Raw genomic sequence first — 23991 nt, 5'->3', positions numbered from 1 at the left:
TGTTTTACTTACTTTCCAACCAAACAAAATAGTGAGATTAAATTATATGCCTCACAGTTCCTAACTAAATTTGACATTTTAGTAAGTATTTTTTTAATAATTTTATTTTATTATTGAAATATTTTCATTATTTTGATATGTTAGAATAATATAAATTTAGATTGATTGCTAGAAATATGAGAGCTTTTGGAGTTTTTTTATAATCGTACAATATCTTATAATTTCAAAGTTTAGTTTTATAGAATGGTTTTTAGAAAAGTTATGATGTACATGTAAAAAAGTTTTATAGTTAAAAAATAATATACTCAATGGATGAACACATATAATTGAAAAGGGAATATTGAGATGTGCGTTGGATATTATAAAATAACTGAATAAAAAATAAGTTTACATGAAATAGATTAAAAATGACCTTATTTAGTAGAAGAACTATAGGTAAATGCCATATAAAATCGTATAGGTAAATGCCATATAAAGTTAGTAGAAGAACTTTAGATAAATGACCTTAAAAAAATAGAGGTAAATGTAAAATGTTTTTCATAGAAACTTTATTTAGTAATACGTATGTTTTTAGTTTATCTAATCCTTTAGCTTTTGATAAAACATTGAAGAAGATTCATATAGTCAATTTCAAATAAATAAGACTAATGACTTTTATAGTGGTATATATCATAAAAATGACTTTTTAATTTTAAAATATTATTATTAAAAATATATAATTTTTTTGTATAGGTACAAGTATGATTTTATATTATTGGACGTGATTAATTATTTTAATCATTGAGTTCATAGAATATATTATTAAGATAGTCTACGTCTTAATTATTTCCACATTAATAATGTCTATGTATGAAATATCTTTTATTTTTAATAAAAAAAAACATATTTTTAATGAAACAAAGGTGAGTTATCGGGCGGTAAGCAAGAAAGCTTTGATGCGTGATGTTCACCGAATGACAAAATGACTACAAGTGATTTGACTGTGTTTAAAGCAATTGATTTGATTAATCATTAAATTTTTTAAAGTTATGTTTGGATTTAAAATATCAGCGTGTTCATATGTTATATAAAGTCAGGAATATCATCATATCAATTTAAATAAGTTCTTTACGTAAAAATTTTGTAACACGCTATATAATATTTGAAATACTGGCATGTCAATTAGTATAAGTTTTTTGTGTAAAAGTTTTGTCAATTTAAATAAGTTCTTTACGTAAAAATTTTGTAGCACGCTATATAATATTTGGAATACTAGTACGCTATATAATATTTGGAATACTGGCATGTCAATTAGTATAAGTTTTTTGTGTAAAAGTTTTGTCAATTTAAATAAGTTCTTTACGTAAAAATTTTGTAGCACGCTATATAATATTTGGAATACTGGCATGTCAATTAGTATAAGTTTTTTGTGTAAAAGTTTTGTAAACCACTGAAAAGATGGGTTTAAACTTTTCTTCACGCTTTAATGCGTGATATTCATGAAATGGCAAAAGGACTCAAGTGGCATAATTTTGTTTAAATCAATTGATTTGATTGAAAATTTTCAAATATACGTTTTGGATTTAAAAATAACAGCGTGTTCATATGTTATATAATGCTTGGAATATTAGCATGTTATTTGACATAAAATTTTGTGTAAAGTTGTTGTGTCCCATTAAAAAAATGGGTTTAAACCTCCCTTCATACAGAGTGAGTATATAGATGCTTATTCACTTTGTAAAAAAAAAAATTATTTAGAATGTCATAATTATTTAAAAAAATATATCTTATAACAAATTAATTAATGAAGATACTGATTAATAATTAAATTTAGCAAAATAAATAAATAAATAAGTCATTAGATTTTTCATCTATATTCTCATAATAATCAATATATAATTAAGAATTGCATTTGAAATATTATTATTTATAAATTAATATCGATTGAAGAACTATTTTTTCTTTTGATGACAACAGTGGGTAGAGAAGGGGTTGTTCATAACTAGCTTATAAAATAAACTATTTTTCAGTTTTTTTTTACGCCAATATAAACAATTTTTTTTGAACTAAGAATTGCTTAAATACTTCTGGGTTTTCCAGAAGCTAATTCAAACAAGTCCTAAGTATAAGCTTTGTGGTTTAGGATTTGTTTGGAGTAGTTTTTTGAAAATCCCAGAAGTATTTTTGTTATAAATTAAATATTTTTTTGTTCAGAAAAACTTGTTTATATTGGTCTTTCTAAAAAAACAGAAGTTGATAAAAAAAAAACAAAAAAAATGTTTTTTTCAAAAGCTAGTCGTGTAATGTTTTTGGGAAAAGCACTTGTGAGAAGCTGTGCCAAACTAAAAAATCACAAAAAAATAATTAATTTACTCCGAGAAGTTCTTTTCAAAAAATCTTTCAACCAAACTTAAACAAAAAACACTTTTTTATAAGCCAATCCAAACAAGGCCTTAGTCTCTTTTTATCTTGAAATTTTGAATACATGAAAATTGGTTGGGCGTTAGTATTTGTATATTTTTATGTAATCAAGAATTTTTGCCTAGGAAACAAAAATTACACCATAACATTATTCATTTTCTAAATATATGTAAAGAAAGTCAGACAACAGGGCCATTGTGACTTAAAATGCTTAAATGTTTCACTTTGAACACACTCACACACATTATTAACCCAAAATATCAATCACAGTACAATAGATGATGATGATCTTTATGGCTTGAGTTTCAATGGTCTCATCATGGCATTGTCTTCATGGTCCAATATCTGCATTTTTCAAATACATTAATGACAAACACTCCACAAACATAGTGAGGCATACAAAGTCTAACCTACCACTAAATTTAGTTGTATTCATAATTAATCAAGCACTTATAATCAATAATTCAAGATTTATTAATTTTGACTTTTCCTTCCTAGCAACCAGTCAAACCAAATTTTTATTATGTAGTTTAGCTAACAAGAGTGGATTTTCACTTTTCCAATTAAATAAATAATTGATTATAATGTTCCCATAGTAACACATTAAATGAAATATAAGCATTTACATGCCGTGTAAATTAAAATTCACATTTTTTTAAAATCTATTATTATTAATTGTGTTTAACCTACAATTTATATAGTTATATAATTATTATTATAATTATCTTATTTATATGGTATATAAGTGCAAAAAAAAAAAAATATTTGAAAAAGGGAAAAAAGAAACTCACGTGACAGTGGTAAACGTAACCCGGTTCAGCGGTGGCATCGAACGGGTACGTCGTATTCCCCGGTCCAAGTAACTTGAACCGAACCAACATCGTAGTCACGAACCCGGGTTGAGCCTTGAACACGTTCTTCCAACCCCTCTCATGCTTTGCCACCTTATCCTTTTTTCCAACCGCATGATTATCCACGTGGCACTTGATCGCGTCGTTCAACCTGGTCATGCAATCCTTGAACTTCTCCAGCTCCAAAATCTCGCGTTGCTCCAGCACTGATAAGTGGGCCAGGTGCATGTGCAGCGGGTGATTGTCATCCGTTAGATTGATCACGTGCCAGATCTCGGACGTTCCTGACTTCGGCGTCTCCGTCGCCGGCTCTTCGTATGCTTTGCCGTTGAGATAGAGATGAGTGGGTTCATCGCTCGGGGTCGTGTACTCGTACATAGTAATGTAGCGCGTTTTCACAGCGTTTTGCGGCGAGGGTTTGGGGAAGCGGAGGAGATGTCTCGGGATCCGTGACGGATCGGGAGATCTCTGCCGTTCAATCACGAATTTCATCACTTTGCTGTTGATCTCATCGACGGGGTCGCCGGAAGGGAACGGGTACTTCGCGTGGTTGAGGAGGATCGCGGAGTCGGTCGGCGAGTCGGAAAAGTCAACGATGACATCGGCGATCTCGGATGGGGCGAGGAGGAAGCCGGTGGTCTTAACGGGTTTGGGGAGGTAGGTGGAGTCGGATCCGATATGGAAGAAGGGGAGAACGTTGGAGAAGGAGAAGCGGAAGAAGCGAGCGTTGCTGGCGTTGAGGATCCGGAAGCGGTAGCGGCGGCGTTGGACATGGAGACGAGGCCAGGCCTTGCCGTTGACGATGATGGCGTCGCCGAAGTACTCGGGTTGCCATTCAGGGGTGGATCGAAGGGTTGTTGCCGGTGGAGTTCATGTAGATGGAGCCGTCGGTTCGGAAGCTGCGATCGAAGACGATGAGGTTGAGATCGAAAGGGGAGGAAGGGAGGGGAAGGGGTGATTCGAGGGAGGGATCGCGGAGGATGTAAGCACCGATGAGGCCGGCGAGGAGGTTGACACGGGTGAGGCCCATGGCGTGGTCGTGGTACCAGAGATTGCCGGGGGGTTGGACATTGGGGTAGGAGGAGGTCGGAGAAGACCAGGTGGGGCCGGTGGAGTGGAAGCCGGAGGTGAACCAGGAGTTGGAGTTGCCGTCGGAGAAGGGAGGGTGGACGCCGCCGTGGAGGTGGACGACGGTGGGAACGCCCCCGGAGGAGGGTTTGGCGGTGGGGATGGTGGGATCCCATGGGAGGATATGGCGGGAAGGGAGGTGGTTCTCCCAAGTGATGTCTGTGTGGACCCCGCGGCGAGCTTCGATTGTGGGGCCCGGCACCGTCGCTGATTCCTTTGAGAGGCCGTACGCGAAGACACGTGTCGCTGGGAGATCCCTGTGGAATTTCTGATTATAAAAAATAACGAATTAGTTCTTAATTTCTTATTCGAAACTTTTTTTTTATCTAAAGTATTTAAAGAATTAAAGAATAAAGAAAGTTATTTAAAATAATTATTATAATATTCAAACTTTGTTTGTTCTGTCACGTGAGTGTGGGGTGAAGCTTTTTATTAAATTATTTGAAAAACGACATGATTGTATTATCAATAATTTAGAAACTATTTATTTTATCAATATTTTAATATAAAATAATCACACAGTGCACTACTTTTTGTGTATCAAACAAAACATTCCTACTAGGAGTATGAACTACACATTAAATTAGTTAAAATACCTTTATTTCTTTTTAATGATAAATGCAATAATCCCACGGTGATGAGAGACTAAAAAATAGTGTATCAAAGAGACTTTTTACATTCACTTTATTTTTCATATTTTAATTTAAGTGAAATTTTAAATAGTGTATCAAAGAGATTAACTATTGCAGCATTTGCCAAATGTGATGAGAGACTCAAAAATAAATTTTAATGACATTTTCTTTGGAGTAAAAAGGACAAAATAAAAATTCAAATACAGTTCAATTTTTGAACTAATGTTAAATCTCACCCAATACGAACTGTAGCGTAATTCAACTTTAAATTAGTCAATCAAGACTTGAACATTCAGTCAACGAAGGATTTAACTAAGAATAATATATTTAAATATAATTTAAACAAAACAACAACTAAAGTGTGAGTAACACCACAATTTTTTACATATATATATATATATGTTAAAACCAAAATATATATATATATATAATTTTTTACAAAAAAAAAAAAAACTGAAATTGATTGATGTAACACCACAATTTTTCTATTGAATTAACAAAGCAACAATGTTAGTATTCCACTTTTATCCACAAATCGCATCAAAATCCAAACAAAAATCTGAGAACAACCTCCAATTCCAAGATTAATTTTAAAAAATACAAAAAATAAAAAATAAAAAACCTCCCACAAAATCCAATCAAAAGACGAAACATTGCAACGAAATTTTATTTTTATTTTTTTTAATTCAAAATATTCTTCAATCATCCTATGAAATCGGAATCCAGACGGACACTGCCCGTGAGATCGCCGGAAAAGTTAGAGAGAGAGAGAGAGAGAGAGAGAGAGAGAGAGAGAGAGAGAGAGAGAGGGCAGAGACACTGACCCAGAGCTTCTGGAACATGCCGATGGTGAGGTTTCCAGGGACAAGGGCACCATCATCTCTGACGCTGAATCCTTGCACTTTGGGCATGATCGGAAGATCGTCGACGAACATCTCGAGCTTGGACGGACTTAAGAGCTTGTTATCATCGCCCCAAGAGCTTCTCATCGCCATTAACAATGATATCAACAAGATAAGAAGCCTCTCCATGGCTCCAAGCTTCAGCCAAAGTGGAGAAGGAGAGGGAGAGACGAAGAGAATGGAAGGGGCTTGGAGAAGGGGCAGCCGTCCAGGGTTTATATTGGCCTCACATTGAGAAAGCTCTAATCGAAAATTTTTTAGGGATTTTTTTTCTAATCCCTGAAAACACAATGAAATTAGTTTTGTAAGTCATAGTCCCTCTTTAATTATTGCTCCACTGTCTAACTAAATATAAATTTTTTAATAATTTTATTTATATATAAAATTTATTAAATTGTTGAAATGATTTTTATTTTTTAAATTTGTTATTGTTAGGAAAAAATTTATATTTAATGTGTATACGAGTATAATTTTGTATTGTTTAAGGTGGTTATTTATTGTTATCATTGAATTTATATATATAGTATTTATGTTTTGATGTGGTCCTTAGGATGGACTATGATCTATTCTTATGTTCACATTATTGATGTCTTTGTATGAAATATTTTTATAGTTTTTTTTTAAATACTGAGTTTATTGTTTTTCATGAAAAAAAAAATAGATAATTTTTTTAAATGTATTATTTAACTTGAAAACTTCAAAAGTGTTTTTTTTTTCTCACTCTCAACACCCATCATGAGCAATTACACTATTAAAAAAATAATAACATGCATAAATTTTTTTTTCATTCAAGAAAGACGACAAACGCCGGAACCCAGGGACGATGAACACGTAGGGAGCCGTGCTCACCACTAAACCGTGCCCTTACTTTGCGCGAGATGGGGATTGAACTCAGGGAGCCACGTTCGACACTCGAGGTGAACACTCTACGCAAGGGACCCGATGCCAATAGACCAAATGTTCGTTAGCACATGCATAAATTTAGACCGAGCAACTAAGTAACTACGTTATTAAAATAATAACATGTGCAAATCTAAACCAAGTAAGAATTGGGCCTATGTACACTAGGGCATCAGAATTATAGCTCTACAATTAGTATTTATACTCTTAAAATATATTTTTATTTATAAATTAAACTTTCATTACTTGGCAAAAAAAAATTTACAAGGAATTGGATACAAATATTACTCTTGGTCATTGGTAAACTTCAAAAAAAGTATTACTATGGCATTTTGAAAATGAAATCAATGGGGTTGCATGCAGCTAAGCAAGAACCTAGACTTTAAGGTGTGTGGTGACCACTAGTTGACTAAATTCTTAGTGGGCTTCTGTGGGGTTCCGATGTTGGTGATGAGAAAACAACCGCAAGTGATGTGATTTTTTTTAATTAATTTAATTTAATTTAATTTGTTTGTATTTCATTCTCAACCTAAATTAAAGATAATTTTTTTTTAATAAAATAATTAAAATTTTAACAACCATACATATATTTTTTTGTGATTAATGATCAAAATAAGTAGAAAATAATTGAGTCATGATTTAAAAAAAAGCTTTTATTATAAAATATTTGAGAATTGTATTTGAAATATTTATTATTCATAAATTAATATAAATTTTTAGAGAGGTGTTTTTGAGCTATTGCCATTAGATTTCTCGTACAAAATGAAAGCACGATGTATTGAAACAATAATTCCTTATTTATACAAGCTTGGTGATGTAGGGCTTCGTCACATTTCGTAAAAAAATATATAATGATAAAAGTTTTTATTGAATATTGATAAAATAGATTTAAAAATAATAATGGTAATAATAAACACATGAATAGAGGGATTACATAAAAATTTTGAAAAAATATATATGAAGAAAATCGTATGCATAAATTAAAGATATTTGAAGAGCATTAATTGAGAATAATTCTAATGTTCTCTTCGCATTTACGTGCACTCAGCACACCCGCACGAGTGTACACGCTCGTGCCAAGACTAACACCACACGTACGCACATTCCGTGGCCACTTGCGAACACATGCACAACACAAGACAAATAATTAGATAATTATATTTATAAATTATTAATGACTTTTTTAAAATTTTGAAATGCTGATTGAAATACCAGAAAATTTTGTGTCAAAAATACAAGAAAATTTTAATATAATCTCAATTAATTATCTAAAATTCTAACTCCCTTCTATTTTATTTTTAAATAAATAAATCATATTTATTAAAAAATAAAAAAAAATATATAATAAAAAGGACAAACAACTCATAAAATAACATCATTGATTTTTTTTAATAAAATAAATAAATCACAATTCTATTAAAAAAATATAATAAAATATAGTAAAAATATAGAAGAGAAACAACCACACAAAGAAAATAAACAAATTAATATCCTCACCAGGGGTGAGAAATACAGAGTTTAAAAAATAAAGAAAACAACATAGATAAGATAAAAAGAAAAGCTGGACCAACGAAGACCATTGTCAGGAGGCACACACACAAATGGATAATTTTTTTAAAAAACTGAAGATTTAAAAAATAAAATTACTATTTTAGGCAAACACAAATGGTTAATCAAAATCTCAAGAGGATCCGACATTCATAGCGGATCCATCTTTCATCGGATCCAAACAATAACCCGCCCGGATCCGCTTCCTTTTATAAGCATCATCTAGAATGCTCTCTTCTCTGAGCTTGAGAGAGAGAGGAATGGCGTCGGGGATTCAGATGGATCAAGAGACCGCGCTGGAGCTGGTGAAGAAGGGGGCTACTCTCCTCCTCCTCGACGTCCCCCAGTTCACCCTGTTCGGCATCGACACCCTGGTATTCCTCCATTCACCCTTGTTGCTTTCCTTTCCGGAATCTCTCCAATATCTCATTCAAAACCCTAACCCTAAAGAAATCTTTGAAATGTATTTTCTTGCTTGTTGGTATCACAAAAACTTTGTTCTTGATTTGGATTCTTGATGTGTTTACTAGAAAGTATCAAATGTTCTTGAATGTCACGCTTTGATTGTTGAGCATGGATGCTGTGAACTTTATCAGAAAGATGTTGATTGTTGTAGGTTTCAAATGACATTATATATGAAGTCCTAGTAGGATTCTTGAATGATGTCTCTCTTACTTACTAGTTTACATAATTGAATTATAAACTTACTCACATTGCTGTTGAAAGATGAAGTCATCATTTGCAATGTTTTTGTGATTGTTCTGAGTATTCATTTCCTGTGTACTATATTCAATTTCTAGTTTTTTTATATTTATATGGATGTGTGTGTTTTTGTGCTCTACATGTGACTGGTAGATGTTCTCTGTGGGTCCAAATTTCAAAGGCATGAAGATGATCCCACCTGGTCCACATTTTGTCTATTATAGTTCAGCGAATAAGTAAATCCCCTTCACTCATAAACACTAAAAGTTTTGTTGTTTGGTTTTAAATTAAAAAAAACATGCTTTCCATTCTTTTATGCCTTTATAAAGACTTAAATGCTAATAATTATTTTATTGCCTGATGAATGGTTGACTGGTTTTGGATTTCATTTGGTTTTTCTTGTTCCCTTTGTTACCTATAGGGAAGGAAATGAATTCTCTCCGACAATTGGCTTCTTTATCACTACAAGTTACTCTGAGGTACTTTGTTTCAAACATTCTATCATGATTTAGTTAATTAATTATCCATCCATTTTTGTATTTCGCAATAAACTTTTAGATTAGCTAACCTGTACATCTAATTTTTACTACTTGTTTGCTGTGTGTGTAATTTCATTTTCTTGCCGAAACACGTGATAGGGAGATTCTTATTCCAGTTAAAACTGTCAAAACTTTTCTAAAGTCAGAAATGCCAGGTTCAGAAAAATAGATATTGATCTGAGCAATAATATTGTGATTTTTTCTTGTGTGTTTTCAGTAAGCATTTTAGAATAATTGGAGATCCAAATATGACCTGGTTTTTTTGGTTTTTACCCCCTCTTTTGCACTTTCCCTTCCCTATATGGGGCTTGTGAATTGATTCTTCTCAGTTGTGATTATGATATTTCTATATACCTTCTTTCATGTGCTGGATTAGATTGATGGCTACAACATCATCCATGCAGGTAGTTGTTCGTAGATGGCATTGCCAAGATGAGCGCTTGGTGAAAATTTCAGAGGATGAGGTTATTTCCCTACTAGTACATGCCATCTGAAAATTTTACTTTGAGATATTAGTGAGAGAACTGTAGTTTATACCTGAATTTACTATAAGAAAAATGAAACTCCGAGTTTTATTTCTGTGAGATATGTTGATTCGTTCCCTTTTTTTGTCCACATTTATATCCTAATATCATCAGTTGGCATCTTAAAGCAATGAGCTGTTAAGCAGATTATGTCCTGAACTCAACTCAACATATAGGAGTGTAGGTATTCTGAAGCAGTGAAACATATGGAGTTTGATAACCAACTTGGACCTTATGCTTTGGATCACTTTGTAGAGTGGAAGCGGCTGTCTAGTTACATCACGAATACTGCTATTGAACGGCTTGGTAATGCTTTCATGTTACCTTTGTTTTGTGGCATATATGATTTAGTGGCATTAGTTTATGTCTCGGACCAATTCTTTTGTCCTTGTTGCAAGTTCTATGTTGAGTAGGTCATGCTATCTTTTTTGTTTATATGTGTTTCCACTCTCAACATTTACATGTAATTTTTTATCTGATAAATGGATGAAATGAATGGTTTAAACTCTGCATTGAATAACTTCACAGGGGAGAATGTTCCATGTTTGATTTCTGAATGATTGTTCTCTTGGATAGTATGATGTAATTGTTATTTTCTGTTATTTTGTTGCCACCTGGAGATCGATGGCCACACTACATTATTATGTTACTAAGGGCATATGCTGTTATTTATTTCAAATTGGTTTACCTTTCTATTGAACCTACTCATTTGGACAATCAGAAATTTTGGAATAGGTTGATCATGGTGTGGATTTAAAGGGTTATTGTGAATCATAGGAAAACATGTTTTTCTTGACTATAATTCTCGTCCTCTGGTTGGGATCATCAAACAAGATTTTAGTGTTAAACTTAGGCAATAAAGGCCATCCCTCTAACACCTCGTGCGTCAACCATTGTAAATGGTGGTAATAATAAGTGCTTTTGAAGCAAACATTGAAGATAATTTATTGATTGTTACCTTATCATACCATGTACAACAACAAGAAGCCATTAGTCCCAAATATTTGGGGTTGGCTGAGTATTAACTTACAATGTATTTCTTGCACCTTATTATTCAGCATTATCATCACACCGTTAGCTATATCTCTTTTCTTCAACTATACTTTGTTATTTTTCATTACTCAAAGTTGGAAAGTATATATTGCTATTTACGCTTAATGCCTGATTTAATCACAGAACCTATTGGAGGAGATATTACAATTGCTTGTGAATCTGGATTGATCCCAGATGTTCCAAGAACAGTTATGGAGAAACAATTGATGGAGCAATTAAATAGCAGCAAGTTTTCCAGGACTACCCCAAAAGATTCACACAGACATAAATGCTACTATACAAAAATTTCCCAAATTGTTAAGCGTAAGGATATTTCTGGTGAAGAGCTTACTGCAATGAACCTTGACAAAGTAAGGTCCTTACTTTAATTTTGAAAGTTGAGTATTCTATGATATTTTTCTTGATTTCATGAACATTCGAAACAGATCCAATGTTTATATGGTTTTGTGGTTATAAAAAACTTAAGATCAATATATATATTGATTCGTCTCTACATCATACAAGCACTTAAATAAATAATATATATATTTTTTTTAATATCATGGCAAAACACAACAAAAAAAATTGCGTTTTAACCTATAATAATAAACCATTTGTATAATCATACACAGTAAATGAGTTTTATTTTTATTTATTTTATTTTTCCACGAATGCATTAAAAATGGAGAACGTACAAAACTAAACGACTTTTACATAAATAACAAAAATTACACCATTAACATTTTTGAAATAAACACCATTAACATTTCATAATATAATTTATTTTCCAAATATAACCAAAGAAAGTTAAAGTTAAACAACAGAATGATTATAATTTAAATAAAATACCCCAAAATACTAATCACACAACAATAGATGATAATTAATCTCTATGGCTGGAGTTTCAGTGGCCTCATCATGGCATTGTCCTCATGGTCCACTATCTGCATTTTTAAATATATTAGTGACAAAAAATTTTATAAATAAAGTGACTCATATAATTTTTATATTCTACAAATTAGATCATATAATAAGGATTAGATCATCATCATATGAAAAGGATTATACTCTAGCGCGGCACACCACCTCCAGAGAGAAATTAATAGACAACCAAATCCAGGTAATAACAAAACAATGCATAATAAATATAATTACATAGAGGATAACTTTTTAGAGATGTAAAATTTAATTTTGAATTTTCTTCCCACTGTCCAAATAAATCCTGGATTTCACCTTCACAATTAAATGAATTTTTTTATCACGAAAGTATTCGGAAGCGGTAGCGGCGGCGCTGGACGTGGAGACGAGGCCAGACCTTGCCGTTGACGATGATGGTGTCGCCAAAGTACTCGGGTTGCCATTGAGGGTGGATCGAAGGGTTGTTGCCGGTGGAGTTCAAGTAGATGGAACCGTCGACGCGGAATTTGCGATCGAAGACCATGAGGTTGAGATCGAAGGGGAAGGAAGGGAGGGAAAGGGGTGATTCGAGGGAGGGATCACGAAGGATGTAGGCGCCGAGGAGGCCGGTGAGGAGGTTGACGCGGGTGATGCCCATGGCGTGGTCGTGGTACCAGAGATTGCCGGGGGATTGGACATTGGGGTACGAGGAGGTCGGAGAAGACCAGGTTGGGCCGGTGGAGCGGAAGCCGGAGGTGAACCAGGAGTTGGCGTTGCCGTCGGAGAAAGGAGGGTGGACGCCGCCGTGGAGATGGACGACGGTGGGGACGCCGGTGCCGGAGGAGGGCATGGCGTTGGGGATGGTGGGATCCCATGAGAGGATATGGTGGGAAGGGAGGTGGTTTTCCCATGTGACGTCAGTGTGGACCCCATGGAGAGCTTCTATAATGGGGCCCGGTACGGTCGCTGATTCCTTTGAGAGACCGTACGCGAAGACACGTGTCGCTGGGATATCTCTGTGGAATTTCTGATAAATATAAAAGGTATTTTAATTTCTTTCTTTTCAAAGCTTTATAAAATTAAGGATTGAATAATAAATATGATGATTTTTTTTTAGAATTTTTGATAAATTCAAAGTTTTTTATTACACCGGACAATGATGTTGGTGTCATTTTCTATTTTTTTTTTAAATATAGATATTTTTTTTTAATAAAATAGATAAATCATCAATTTATTAAAAAATAAAAATAAAAGAGTGCAATAAAGAGAAAACAACTAACAATAAAAGACTGAAAGTAAATAACATATTTATAGAATTAAAAATTTCTCAATTTTTGAGAATGATATGAAATATTAACTACATCATTATTGAAATAGAATTATTTGATAGTATTATAATTTATACAAAAAATTATTAATATTTTAGTGTAAAACTAATATATTGTTTTTGTAAATAATTCCACAGTGCAATCATATTTAGTGTGTCTTTCTTAACACTATTATAATTCCACTTTAATATCATATTGCATGTTAAAATTATAAAATATTAATAAACTTAATTGATGTAACACCATAATTATTCTGTATAATCAACAATCAAGATCATTTTTTTAATAAAAAAATAAATAAAAATTTTATTAAAAAAAAATTGAGATGTGTACACGTGTGAAATTAATATATTATAGTTCAAACCTTTCAAACATAATGAAAAATAATAAATAGGTGCTTGCTGCTAATTTATAAAAAAAAATTAATATATTAACACAATTATGCCGCATGAGTTTTAAAATTTGATTCCGTAGCAATATGAAAATTAACACTCTATGCAAGAAATTCAGTAATAAGAGAGGAAGATGTAGAAAAAGACGTACCCAGAACTTGTCGAACATGCCGATGGTGAGGTGACCGGGGAGAACAGCGTGGTCTCTAATGCTAAATCCTTGTACTTTGGGCATGACCGGGAGGTCGTCGACGAACATCTCAAGCAGGGAAGCATTTAAGAGCTTATTATCAATAGCCGAAGAGCTTCTCATTGTCATTAATAAGGACATCAAGAAGATAATTAGAAGCTTCTCCATGGCTCTGGGTTTTACCCAAATTAAGTAGAGGATAAGAGAGGGAGAATGGAAGGGACGTAGAGAAGTGGAAGCCCTCAAGGGATTTATATAGGCGTTCCGTGTAGTTGAGAAAGCGTTAATGGGAAATCATCCACTGTTTACCTGACTTTCCAAACCCTAAAAAATAGTGAAATTTAATTATATACCTAACATGCAATCCCCCTCCGCCTAACTAAATTTGACATTCAAGTATATATGTATTCGTTTTAATAATTTTAAATTATTATTAAAATATTTTTTTATTATTTTTGATATGTTAGAATAGTTTAAATTTTTGATTGATAGTCGATAATAAAAAAAGCTTACGGTACTATTTTTTTTAACCGAGGATATCTCTTAAATTAAAAATTTTTAGTTCTATAGAACTGTTATTAGACCAATTATAATATATATGTAAGAACATTTTCTGGTTAAAAACAACAAAGATGACCTTGGTTAAATTGAGAATACTGAGATGGATGCCAAATACTAAAAATTTAAAATAAATTTATCCGAAACAAATTAGAAATGATACCAAGTTAAGAGAAAACTATTTAAAACAATATGGACATGTCTTGAAATTACTTGTAGATGTTACATAAAGAGGGTAAAAAAACTTCAGGGATAGGATTTTATAAAAAAATTGAGATAAACAAAAAAGCATCTAGAAGAAACTTTACTTGATTTATCTTATTTTTAAATTTTTTTATAAAAACAAATTGAATGGGGAAAAATTTATATAGTTGATTTCAAATAATTAGGACTAACAACTTATTTAGTCGTATACAATGGAAATGGTTTTTGAATTTTTTTAATAAATAATTAAAACTAACGACTTATTTAGTCGTATACAATGGAAATGATTTTTGAATTTTTTAATAGTTATTAAAGAAATATATTTATTTTACATAGGTACAAATATGATTTTCTGTTATTGAACTTGATGAATTATTGTAATCATTGAGTTTATATATTATATTATTTTCTTTAATATCATCTTTAGCAAGTGCTAAGAAAGTCTGCGCCTTATTTGGGTTATTTCCATATTTATAATGTCTATGTATGATATATTTTTTATTATTGAAGAAAGAATAGTAAGTTATATGTGGGGTGGCAGGCAAGCAAGAAAGCTTTGACGGGTGATGTTTACAAAATGGCAAAGGTTTTAAATTAATTGATTTAATTAAAAAAAAAATTTCCGGTTTTGTTTGGGTTTAGAAGTAACAGTACTATATTATTGATATCCGATTTTGTAAATAGGATATCTATTGAAAAATCTAGTTTAAACTTCCTTCCACGTAAGATGAGAGTACATATCTAATGAAAAATTAAATAACTAATATGTCTATACATGCCTTAAGTGTTTATATCTCATTGAGGAAACAAGTTCAAACCATTCTTCATGTAAGATGAAGGCACAAATGTGATGAGAATGTAATTTTATATTTATACACAGCCTTAAGATATTTGAGCCCCTTGAAAAAATTAGTTTTAACATCTTTTCATGCATGGTGAAAAACACAAATATATTAAAAAAATAATTTTGTGCTTATATATGTACACGTAATTTTATATTTATACGCAGCCTTAAGATATTTGAGCCTTGTGAAAAAATTAGTTTTAACATCTTTTCATACATGGTGAAAAACACAAATATATTAAAAAAAATAATTTTGTGCTTATATATGTACGCTACTTACGTGTTAAGTCTATTTTTTTTAAAAAAAAATTGGAATGTCATAATAATAAGTATCATATAACAAAATAATTACTATTTCAAATGAGACATCATTTTTGTGTTTTGTAAGTAATGATAAAAATAAGCAAAAAAAAATATAAATAAGTCATTATATATATAACTATTTTATTATTTATAAATTGATTTACATCTATATTCTAATAAAACTCAATAAATAATCAAGAATTACATTTGAAATATTATTATTCATAAATTAATATCAATTGAAGAATAATTTTTTTTTCTTTTGATGCACAGGGAGTACATGAGAGGGGTTATTTGGCGAAAGCAGTATTATATAAGAGTTTCTATTAAATGTCAACATTATAATAATGACAAAACAAGGGAGAGATCATATGAAAATTCCAAATTTTATATATCAACAAAATTGCAGGGCATTAATTAAATAGAATTATGCAGTAGTAATTACAAATAAATCTTAGTAATAAATACATCCGACTCTAGTCATCTTGCCTAATTCTCTCGTTTCCTTTTGGAACACTTGAAACGATATTCTCAAGGGTTTACGGAGATTTCTGAGTTTTTTTATTTTTTTTTTACCTCTTCTCATTTTTTTTAATTATTTTTTGTTTTTAAATAATAGGTGATAAGCGCCCTTTTTTATATATATAAACAGTACCAACAGTACTAGAACCTAGATGTACAGTGTATGTACAGTATAAGAATCTCTGGTGAATAGTGTATGAACAGTATACAAAAACAGTACTATCGAGAGAGGAATTTGAACTCATAACCTCACTCTTACACTTTGGTGTCCTACCATTGGGCTATCCTTCATTTTTTCTTAATCATACTCATGACCTCCCCTTTACATTTTGGTATCATACCGATGACCTCATCCTTAATTTTTTTTCCTTTCTTTTCTCTTCTCCTTTTTTTTTTAACTCATCCTTTATTTTTTATTTTTTATTTTCTATTTCAGCAACATCTGCATCGGCTCTTGAAACAGTAACTGGAGATTTTTCTTTTAACACCATCAAATGAAGCATCAGACTATTTCCCTTCCCTCAGTAAAATATTCCTTCAACTATTACTGTAATTTGTGATTATTGTGTGCTTTCAGAACCTTGACTGCTTCACCCTATGATTCAAGAATTGCCCTTGATCTTACATAGCCATTATCCTCAACTGCCTTCTGCCCATTACCCGCATTTTTACAATCAAAAATTAAAGCTAAAGGCTCATTAATTGTCAATCAGATCCTCATGGCCTTCTCAGTATTACAAAGAGATGGAATTCCCCTAGCAGCAGAGCGTTTTGGGAGAACCTTCTCTACTTTCTTTTTCAGGGCATATACATCCATAGAATTTTGATCATCTGGACCACAATAAGGATTAATTGTGAGATTTTTTTTTTCCCTTTACTGGAGAAGAGACAGAGGTCAACTTGGGCAAAATTTTTTACTTGGCATACATGTACCACTATTAATTGGTGCCTTCTTCCTTTTTTTGGAGTTCTTCAAAAGCTTTGCATATCTCCTCCACAGCACTAGCAAAATATTTGACAGTCTTACACTGACATCGAGCTATTAGTACTTACTCTTTGTATTCATTGGCAAACACCTGAGCATCATCTGGTGCAACAAAACCAATTTCCGAAGTCCCAAAGAATTGAACAAGATAATGATTTGGATCAGGTGACCTCTTCCAATCTTCTTATCTTAAAGGCAATCGGCGAGGGCCCCGTGTAGGCATGGATCATCTCCGCCATCGCCGCACAGAACGCCATGCCTCTTCTTCTTCTTCGCTTGAGTTGGTGAGAGAGAGAGAGCACGAAAGAGAAAAGAAATTCATGCTCAGCCATGTGCGTGCATGTGTTTCTCTTTAAATGCATGTGGCATGAACGTGCATGAGTTCTTTTTATTTTTTATTTTTTATTTTTTATTTTTAAAAAGAATGCATGCAAGGATGAACGTGCATGAGTTCCTATTTTTTTTTTCTTAAAATAATAATAATAATAATAATAATAATAATAATAATAATAATAATAATGCATGCATGAATTGATAGAATAAGGACAAAAAAGACATGCACAACATATGCACATAGACAACAATTTATAAATATGGAGACATGTAATGGCATAGCTCATGGCATCTATCATAATCTATGCATGCATGGTGTAATTAGATTCCAATTTCTTCCCTCACCCAATGAGTAATCTGTTATTTGTCCCCTTTCCCTTTTTTTTCTTCTCCGCTCCTCTTCCTCCTCCTTCTTCAATTCTCTTGTTTTTTTTTCTCTCTTTTTTTCGTATAAGCTCCCTCTGTCTTTTTTTTTATTCTTCCTCTCTTCTCCCTTCTCACTTTTCTTCCAAACCCTCCATATTTTTTTTTGAATACTCTGTATTTTTTTCTTCCCCTCTTTTTTGTCTTCTCCCTTTTTTCCCACCAAATCTTCTAACTCCCCGTATGTTGGGAGATTTCTTCTTTTCCAAAATTCAATTTTTTTTAATTCTTATCTTTTTATTTATTTATTTATTTTTAACTCCCCGTATTTTTTTCCTCTCTTTTTTCCTTTTTTTAATATAGTTTATTATTATTTTTTATTTTAATAATAAATTTTTAATGGAATTAGGAATTAAAAATTCCATATAAACAACACCATTAACTTTTCATAATATAATTTATTTTCCAAATACAACTTAAAAAGAGTCAAACAACAGAACGATTATGACTTAAACAAAAGTACTCCAAAATACCAATCACATAACAATAGATGATAATCTCTATGGCTGGAGTTTCAGTGGCCTCATCATGGCATTGTCTTCGTGATCTACCATCTGCATTTTCAAATCTATTAGCGATAAAAATTCTATAAATAAAGTAACCTATATAATTTTTAAAAGTATGTCAGGAATTTGCATGTGAGAGCATTGCTCACCGAACTGTGCACTCACCTTATGCAAAATGGAATTTAATCCCGGGTCTACTCAAAATAAATGCCCTATGTAAAAAATTTAGTGCCAATTGACCTCTTGGTTGTTGGCAGTTGTATTCATTGTCAATCAATAATTATATACCTTTTATTATATAAGTATATAATTATTATTTTTTATTAATTTATTTATATGGTATATAAGGATAAGGGAAAAAGGAAACTTACGTGACAGTGGTAAACGTAACCCGGTTCAGCGGTGGCATCGAACGGGTACGTTGTATTCCCCGGTCCAAGTAACTCGAACCGAACCAACATCGTGGTCATGAACCCTGGCTTAACCTTGAACACGTTCTTCCAACCCCTCTCATACTTTGCCACCTTATCCTTTTTTCCAACCGCATGATCATCCACGTGGCACTTGATCGCATCGTTCAACCTCGTCATGCAATCCTTAAACTTCTCCAGCTCCAAAATCTCGCGTTGCTCCAGCGCTGCTAAGTGGGCCAGGTGTATGTGCAGCGGGTGATTGTCACCCGTTAGATTGATCACGTACCAGATCTCAGACGTCCCTGACTTCGGCGTCTCCGTCACCGGCTCTTCGAATGCCTTCCCGTTGAGATAGAGATGAGTCGGTTGGTCACTCGGGCTCGTGTACTCGTACATCGTGATGTATCGCGTTTTCACAGCGCTTTGCAGCGAGGGTTTAGGGAAAACAAAGAGTTGCCTCGGGATCCGTGACTCATCAGGAGATCTCTGCCGTTCGATCACGAACTTCATCACCTTGCTGTTGGTCGCGTCGACGGTCTCGCCGGAGGGGAACGGGTACGGCGCGTCGTTGAGTAGGATCGCTGAGTCAGTCGGCGAGTCGGAGAAGTCAACGATGACATCGGCGATCTCGGATGGGGCGAGGAGGAAGCCGGTGGTCTTAACGGGTTTGGGGAGGTACGTGGAGTCGGATCCGATATGGAAGAAGGGGAGAGCGTTGGAGAAGAAGAAGCGGAAGAAGCGAGCGTTGCTGGCGTTGAGGATTCGGAAGCGGTAGCGCCGGCGCTGGACGTGGAGGCGAGGCCAGACCTTGCCGTTGACGATGATGGCGTCGCCGAAGTACTCGGGTTGCCATTGAGGGTGGATCGAAGGGTTGTTGCCGGTGGAGTTCAAGTAGATGGAACCGTCGACGCGGAATTTGCGATCGAAGACCATGAGGTTGAGATCGAAGGGGAAGGAAGGGAGGAAAAGGGGTGATTCGAGGTAGGGATCACGGAGGATGTAGGCGCCGAGGAGGCCGGTGAGGAGGTTGACGCGGGTGAGGCCCATGGCGTGGTCGTGGTACCAGAGATTGCCGGGGGATTGGACATTGGGGTACGAGGAGGTCGGAGAAGACCAGGTTGGGCCGGTGGAGCGGAAGCCTGAGGTGAACCAGGAGTTGGCGTTGCCGTCGGAGAAAGGAGGGTGGACGCCGCCGTGGAGATGGACGACGGTGGGGACGCCGCCGGAGGAGGGCATGGCGTTGGTGATGGTGGGATCCCATGGGAGGATGTGGTGAGAAGGGAGGTAGTTTTCCCAGGTGACGTCAGTGTGGACCCCACGGAGAGCTTCTATAGTGGGGCCCGGTACGGTTGCTGATTCGTTTGAGAGACCGTACGCGAAGACACGTGTCGCTGGGATATCTCTGTGGAATTTCTGATAAATATAAAAAGTATTTGAATTTCTTTCTTTTACTAACTTTTTAAAAGGATAGAATAATAACAAAAATTATGATTTTTTAGAATTATTGATAAATTCAAACTATTTTTTATTACACCGGACAAGGATTTTGGTCCTATTTTCTATTTTTTCCTAAATATAGACAAATTGTGATAGAATCAGAAACTTTTCAATTTTTGAGAATGATATGAAACATCTACTTGAAATAGTATTATTTGATAGTATGATAATTTATAAAAGAAATATATTAATATTTTAGTATAAAACTAATATATTGGTTTTTAAAATAATTACACAATGCAATCATATTAATGTGTCTTCGTTAACACTATTATAATTCCACCCTAATATCATATTGCATGTTAAAATTATAAAACTTGAATAAACTTAATTGATGTAACACCATAATTATTTTATATAATTTTTTTTAATAAAAATATGACTAACTCCTCCATTTAAAAAAAAAAAAAATTAGAGACATGTTTTAAATTAAGCCATGTGAGTTTTAGAATTTGATTATAAGTTTATCTGAAAATAAACACCCTACATAAGAAATTCAATAAAAAAAACTAAGAGAAAGCACAATGGAAGCACTAAAAAAAGACTACCCAAAACTTGTCGAACATGCCAATGGCGAGGTGACCGGGGAGAATGGCACCGTTTTTGACTCTAAATCCCTGCACTTTGGGCATGACCGGGAGGTCGTCGACGAACTTCTCGAGCAGGGAAGCATCTAAGAGTTCGCTATCAATAGCCCAAGAGCTTCTCATTGCCATTAATATGGACATCAAGAAGATAATTAGAAGCTTCTCCATGGCTCTGAGTTTTAGCCAAAGTAGAGGAGAAGGAGAGAGGGAGAATGGAAGGGATGTAGAGAAGTGGAAGCCCTCAAGGGGTTTATATAGGCGTTCCGTGTTGTTGAGAAAGCTTTAATGGGAAATCATCCGACTTTCCAAACCCTACTAAAAAATAGTGTAACTTAATTATATACCTAACATGCAATCCCCCTCCGCCGAACTAAATTTGACATTTAAGTATGTATTCGTTTTAATAATTTTAAATTATTATTAAATTATTTTTATTATTTTGACACGTTAGAATAGTTTAAATTTTGATTGATAGCCGGAAATAAGAGAGCTTTTTCTAAGATTTTTTTAATCATAAAATATCTTTTAAATTAAAATTTTACTTCTATAGAACCGAGACATATATGTAAGAATATTTTCTTGTTAAAAAAACAATAAAAATGACCTTGGTTAAATTGAGATTATTGAGATAAATGGTAAATACTATATAAAAAAAATTTAAATAAATTTATCCAAAACACATTAGGAATGATACTTATTATTGACAAATTAAGAGAAAACTATTTAAAACAATATGAACATGTCTTGAAATTACTCGTAGATGCTACATAAAGAAGCTAAAAAAAGTTTTTGGGATAGGATCTTTAAAAAAAATTGTAATAAACAAAAAAACATCTAGAAGAAACTTTACTTAATTTATCTTGTTCTTTAATTTTTAGTTAAAACAAATTGAATGGAAAAAATTTATATGGTTGATTTTAAATAATTAGGACTAACAACTTATTTAGCCGTATACAATGGAAATGGTTTTTGAATTTTTTAATAAATAATTAAAAGTAACGACTTGTCTAGTCATATACAAATAAAGGAAATGATTTTTGATTTCTTTAATAGTTATTAAAGAAATATATTTATTTTGCATAGGTACAAATGAACGTGATGAATTCTTGTAATCATTGACTTTATATAGTATATTATTTTCTTCAATATCAAGTCTGCGCCTTATTTGATATGAGATTTTGTAAGTAGAGTATTCAATTTCTATTGAAAAGTTTAGTTTAAACTTCCTTCTACGTAGAATGATGATACATGGTCAAGGACCATTTGGTCTATTGATATCAAATCCTTTGCGTAAGGTATTCACATCGAGTGTGGCTCTCCGAGTTTGATCCCTATCTCGCGCAAGATGAGAGCACGGTTTAGTGATGAGCGCTGCTCCCCTATGTGTTCGTCCCTGAATTCCGGCGCTTGTCGTCTTTCTCAAAAAAATAAATAAATAATGATACATGTATAATAAAAAATTAAGTAACTAATGTGTCTATGCATGTCCAAAGTGTTTGTATCTCATTGAAAAAGCAAGTTCAAATCACCTTTATGTAGGATAAAGGCACAAATGTGATTAGAATGTAATTTTATATTTGTACAGTTTTAAGGCATTTGAGTCCCCGTAAAATAATTGGTTTTAACCTTTTTTTTTTTTCATATATGGTGAAAAACACAAATATATTAAAGACATAATTTTGTGCTTATATATGCATGCTACTGACGTGTTAATTCTAATTAAAAAATTTTTTAGAATGTCATAATAATAAGAAGTATCTTGTAACAAAATAATTTTGCGCATCACTTTTCGTGTTTTTGATTAATGATAAAAATAAGCAAAAAGATATAAATAAGTAATTATATATATAACTATTTTATTATTTATAAATTGATTTACATCTATATTCTAATAAAACTCAATAAATAATCGAGAATTACATTTGAAATATTATTATTCATAAATTAATATCAATTGAAGAATAATTTTTTCTATTGATGCACAGGGCGTACAGGCGAGGGGTTAACATTATAATAATGGCAAAACAAGGGGAGAGATCATATGAAAATTCCAAAATTTATATATCAACAAAATTGCAGGGCATTAAATAAATTTAAAGAGCAGTAATTACAAATAATTCTTAGTAATAAATACATCCGACTCTAGCCATCTAAGTGTGGTTGCCTAATTCTTTCATTCCCTTAAAGATGTTTGGGACACTTGAAGCGATATTCTCAAGGGTTTATGGAGATTTCTAAGTTTTTTTTTTATTCATACTATAATCTGAATCATATAGATTATGCGAAATGAACATATTCTTAAATCCACAAAAATATTGTTTTGAATGATCTTAACTAAACTAACATACATTTATCATGTAAGTGCATGTAACCTATATCAAATAAGAATTAAATCAAAAAATTCAATCAATATGGAGAAGAGAAATTTAGAATTCTTGTGATCCCATGAGAGTAACCCAAGTGATGCTAATGCATTTATCCGGGGACCTAACTAGGGTTGTAAACGAGCCGAGCCGGGCAGAGCTTTGCCTTGTTCAAGCTTTGCTCGTTACTATTTAATCAAGTTCGAGCTCGAGCTGAGCTTTCTTCGAGCTTCATTTTTCATGTTTAAACTTGGCTCGTTACTATTTTAACCGAGCTCGAGCTCTAATCGAGCTTATTTCGAACTTCATGCTCGAGCTCAACTTGTTAAAAAAAATTCGAAGCTTAGACTTGGCTCGTAAGCTTGATTAAGGCTTGACTATTTTTTTATACTCTATTTTTCTATTTAATAAATTATCATTTAAACCTTATTTAATGAATCATTATCAAGTGTGGCTCAACTCGATTTAAGTTTGAGGATCATTTTAAT

The 23991-nt window shown here is 33.0% G+C and overlaps 2 protein-coding genes and 1 pseudogene across 2 annotated transcripts; 1 reads left to right on the top strand and 2 right to left on the bottom strand.

Moving 5' to 3' along the window:
• Nucleotides 1-2535: 2535 nt before the first annotated feature.
• LOC120280347 lies at nt 2536-6175 on the bottom strand (annotated as a pseudogene).
• A 2422-nt stretch (nt 6176-8597) lies between these two features.
• LOC120280349 (protein AAR2 homolog) lies at nt 8598-11630 on the top strand. The gene is made up of 6 exons (XM_039287162.1): nt 8598-8735; nt 9217-9299; nt 9485-9542; nt 10007-10066; nt 10303-10432; nt 11303-11630. The coding sequence occupies exons 1-6, from the start codon at nt 8622-8624 to the stop codon at nt 11545-11547; spliced, it is 690 nt and encodes a 229-aa protein (XP_039143096.1). The 5' UTR covers nt 8598-8621; the 3' UTR covers nt 11548-11630.
• Nucleotides 11631-11976: 346 nt separating this feature from the next.
• Nucleotides 11977-21149, bottom strand: LOC120280348 (multicopper oxidase LPR1-like). The gene is made up of 3 exons (XM_039287161.1): nt 21102-21149; nt 19015-20469; nt 11977-12102 (listed from the first exon to the last, which is right to left on the bottom strand). The coding sequence occupies exons 1-3, from the start codon at nt 21117-21119 to the stop codon at nt 12049-12051; spliced, it is 1527 nt and encodes a 508-aa protein (XP_039143095.1). The 5' UTR covers nt 21120-21149; the 3' UTR covers nt 11977-12048.
• Nucleotides 21150-23991: the final 2842 nt, after the last annotated feature.

The sequence above is a fragment of the Dioscorea cayenensis genome, chromosome 17 (genome assembly GCF_009730915.1).
Source record: "Dioscorea cayenensis subsp. rotundata cultivar TDr96_F1 chromosome 17, TDr96_F1_v2_PseudoChromosome.rev07_lg8_w22 25.fasta, whole genome shotgun sequence".
Classification (NCBI taxonomy): domain Eukaryota; kingdom Viridiplantae; phylum Streptophyta; class Magnoliopsida; order Dioscoreales; family Dioscoreaceae; genus Dioscorea; species Dioscorea cayenensis.
The sequence above is the reverse complement of the archived record's forward strand: the minus strand, read 5'-3'. Positions and strand labels throughout refer to the sequence as shown.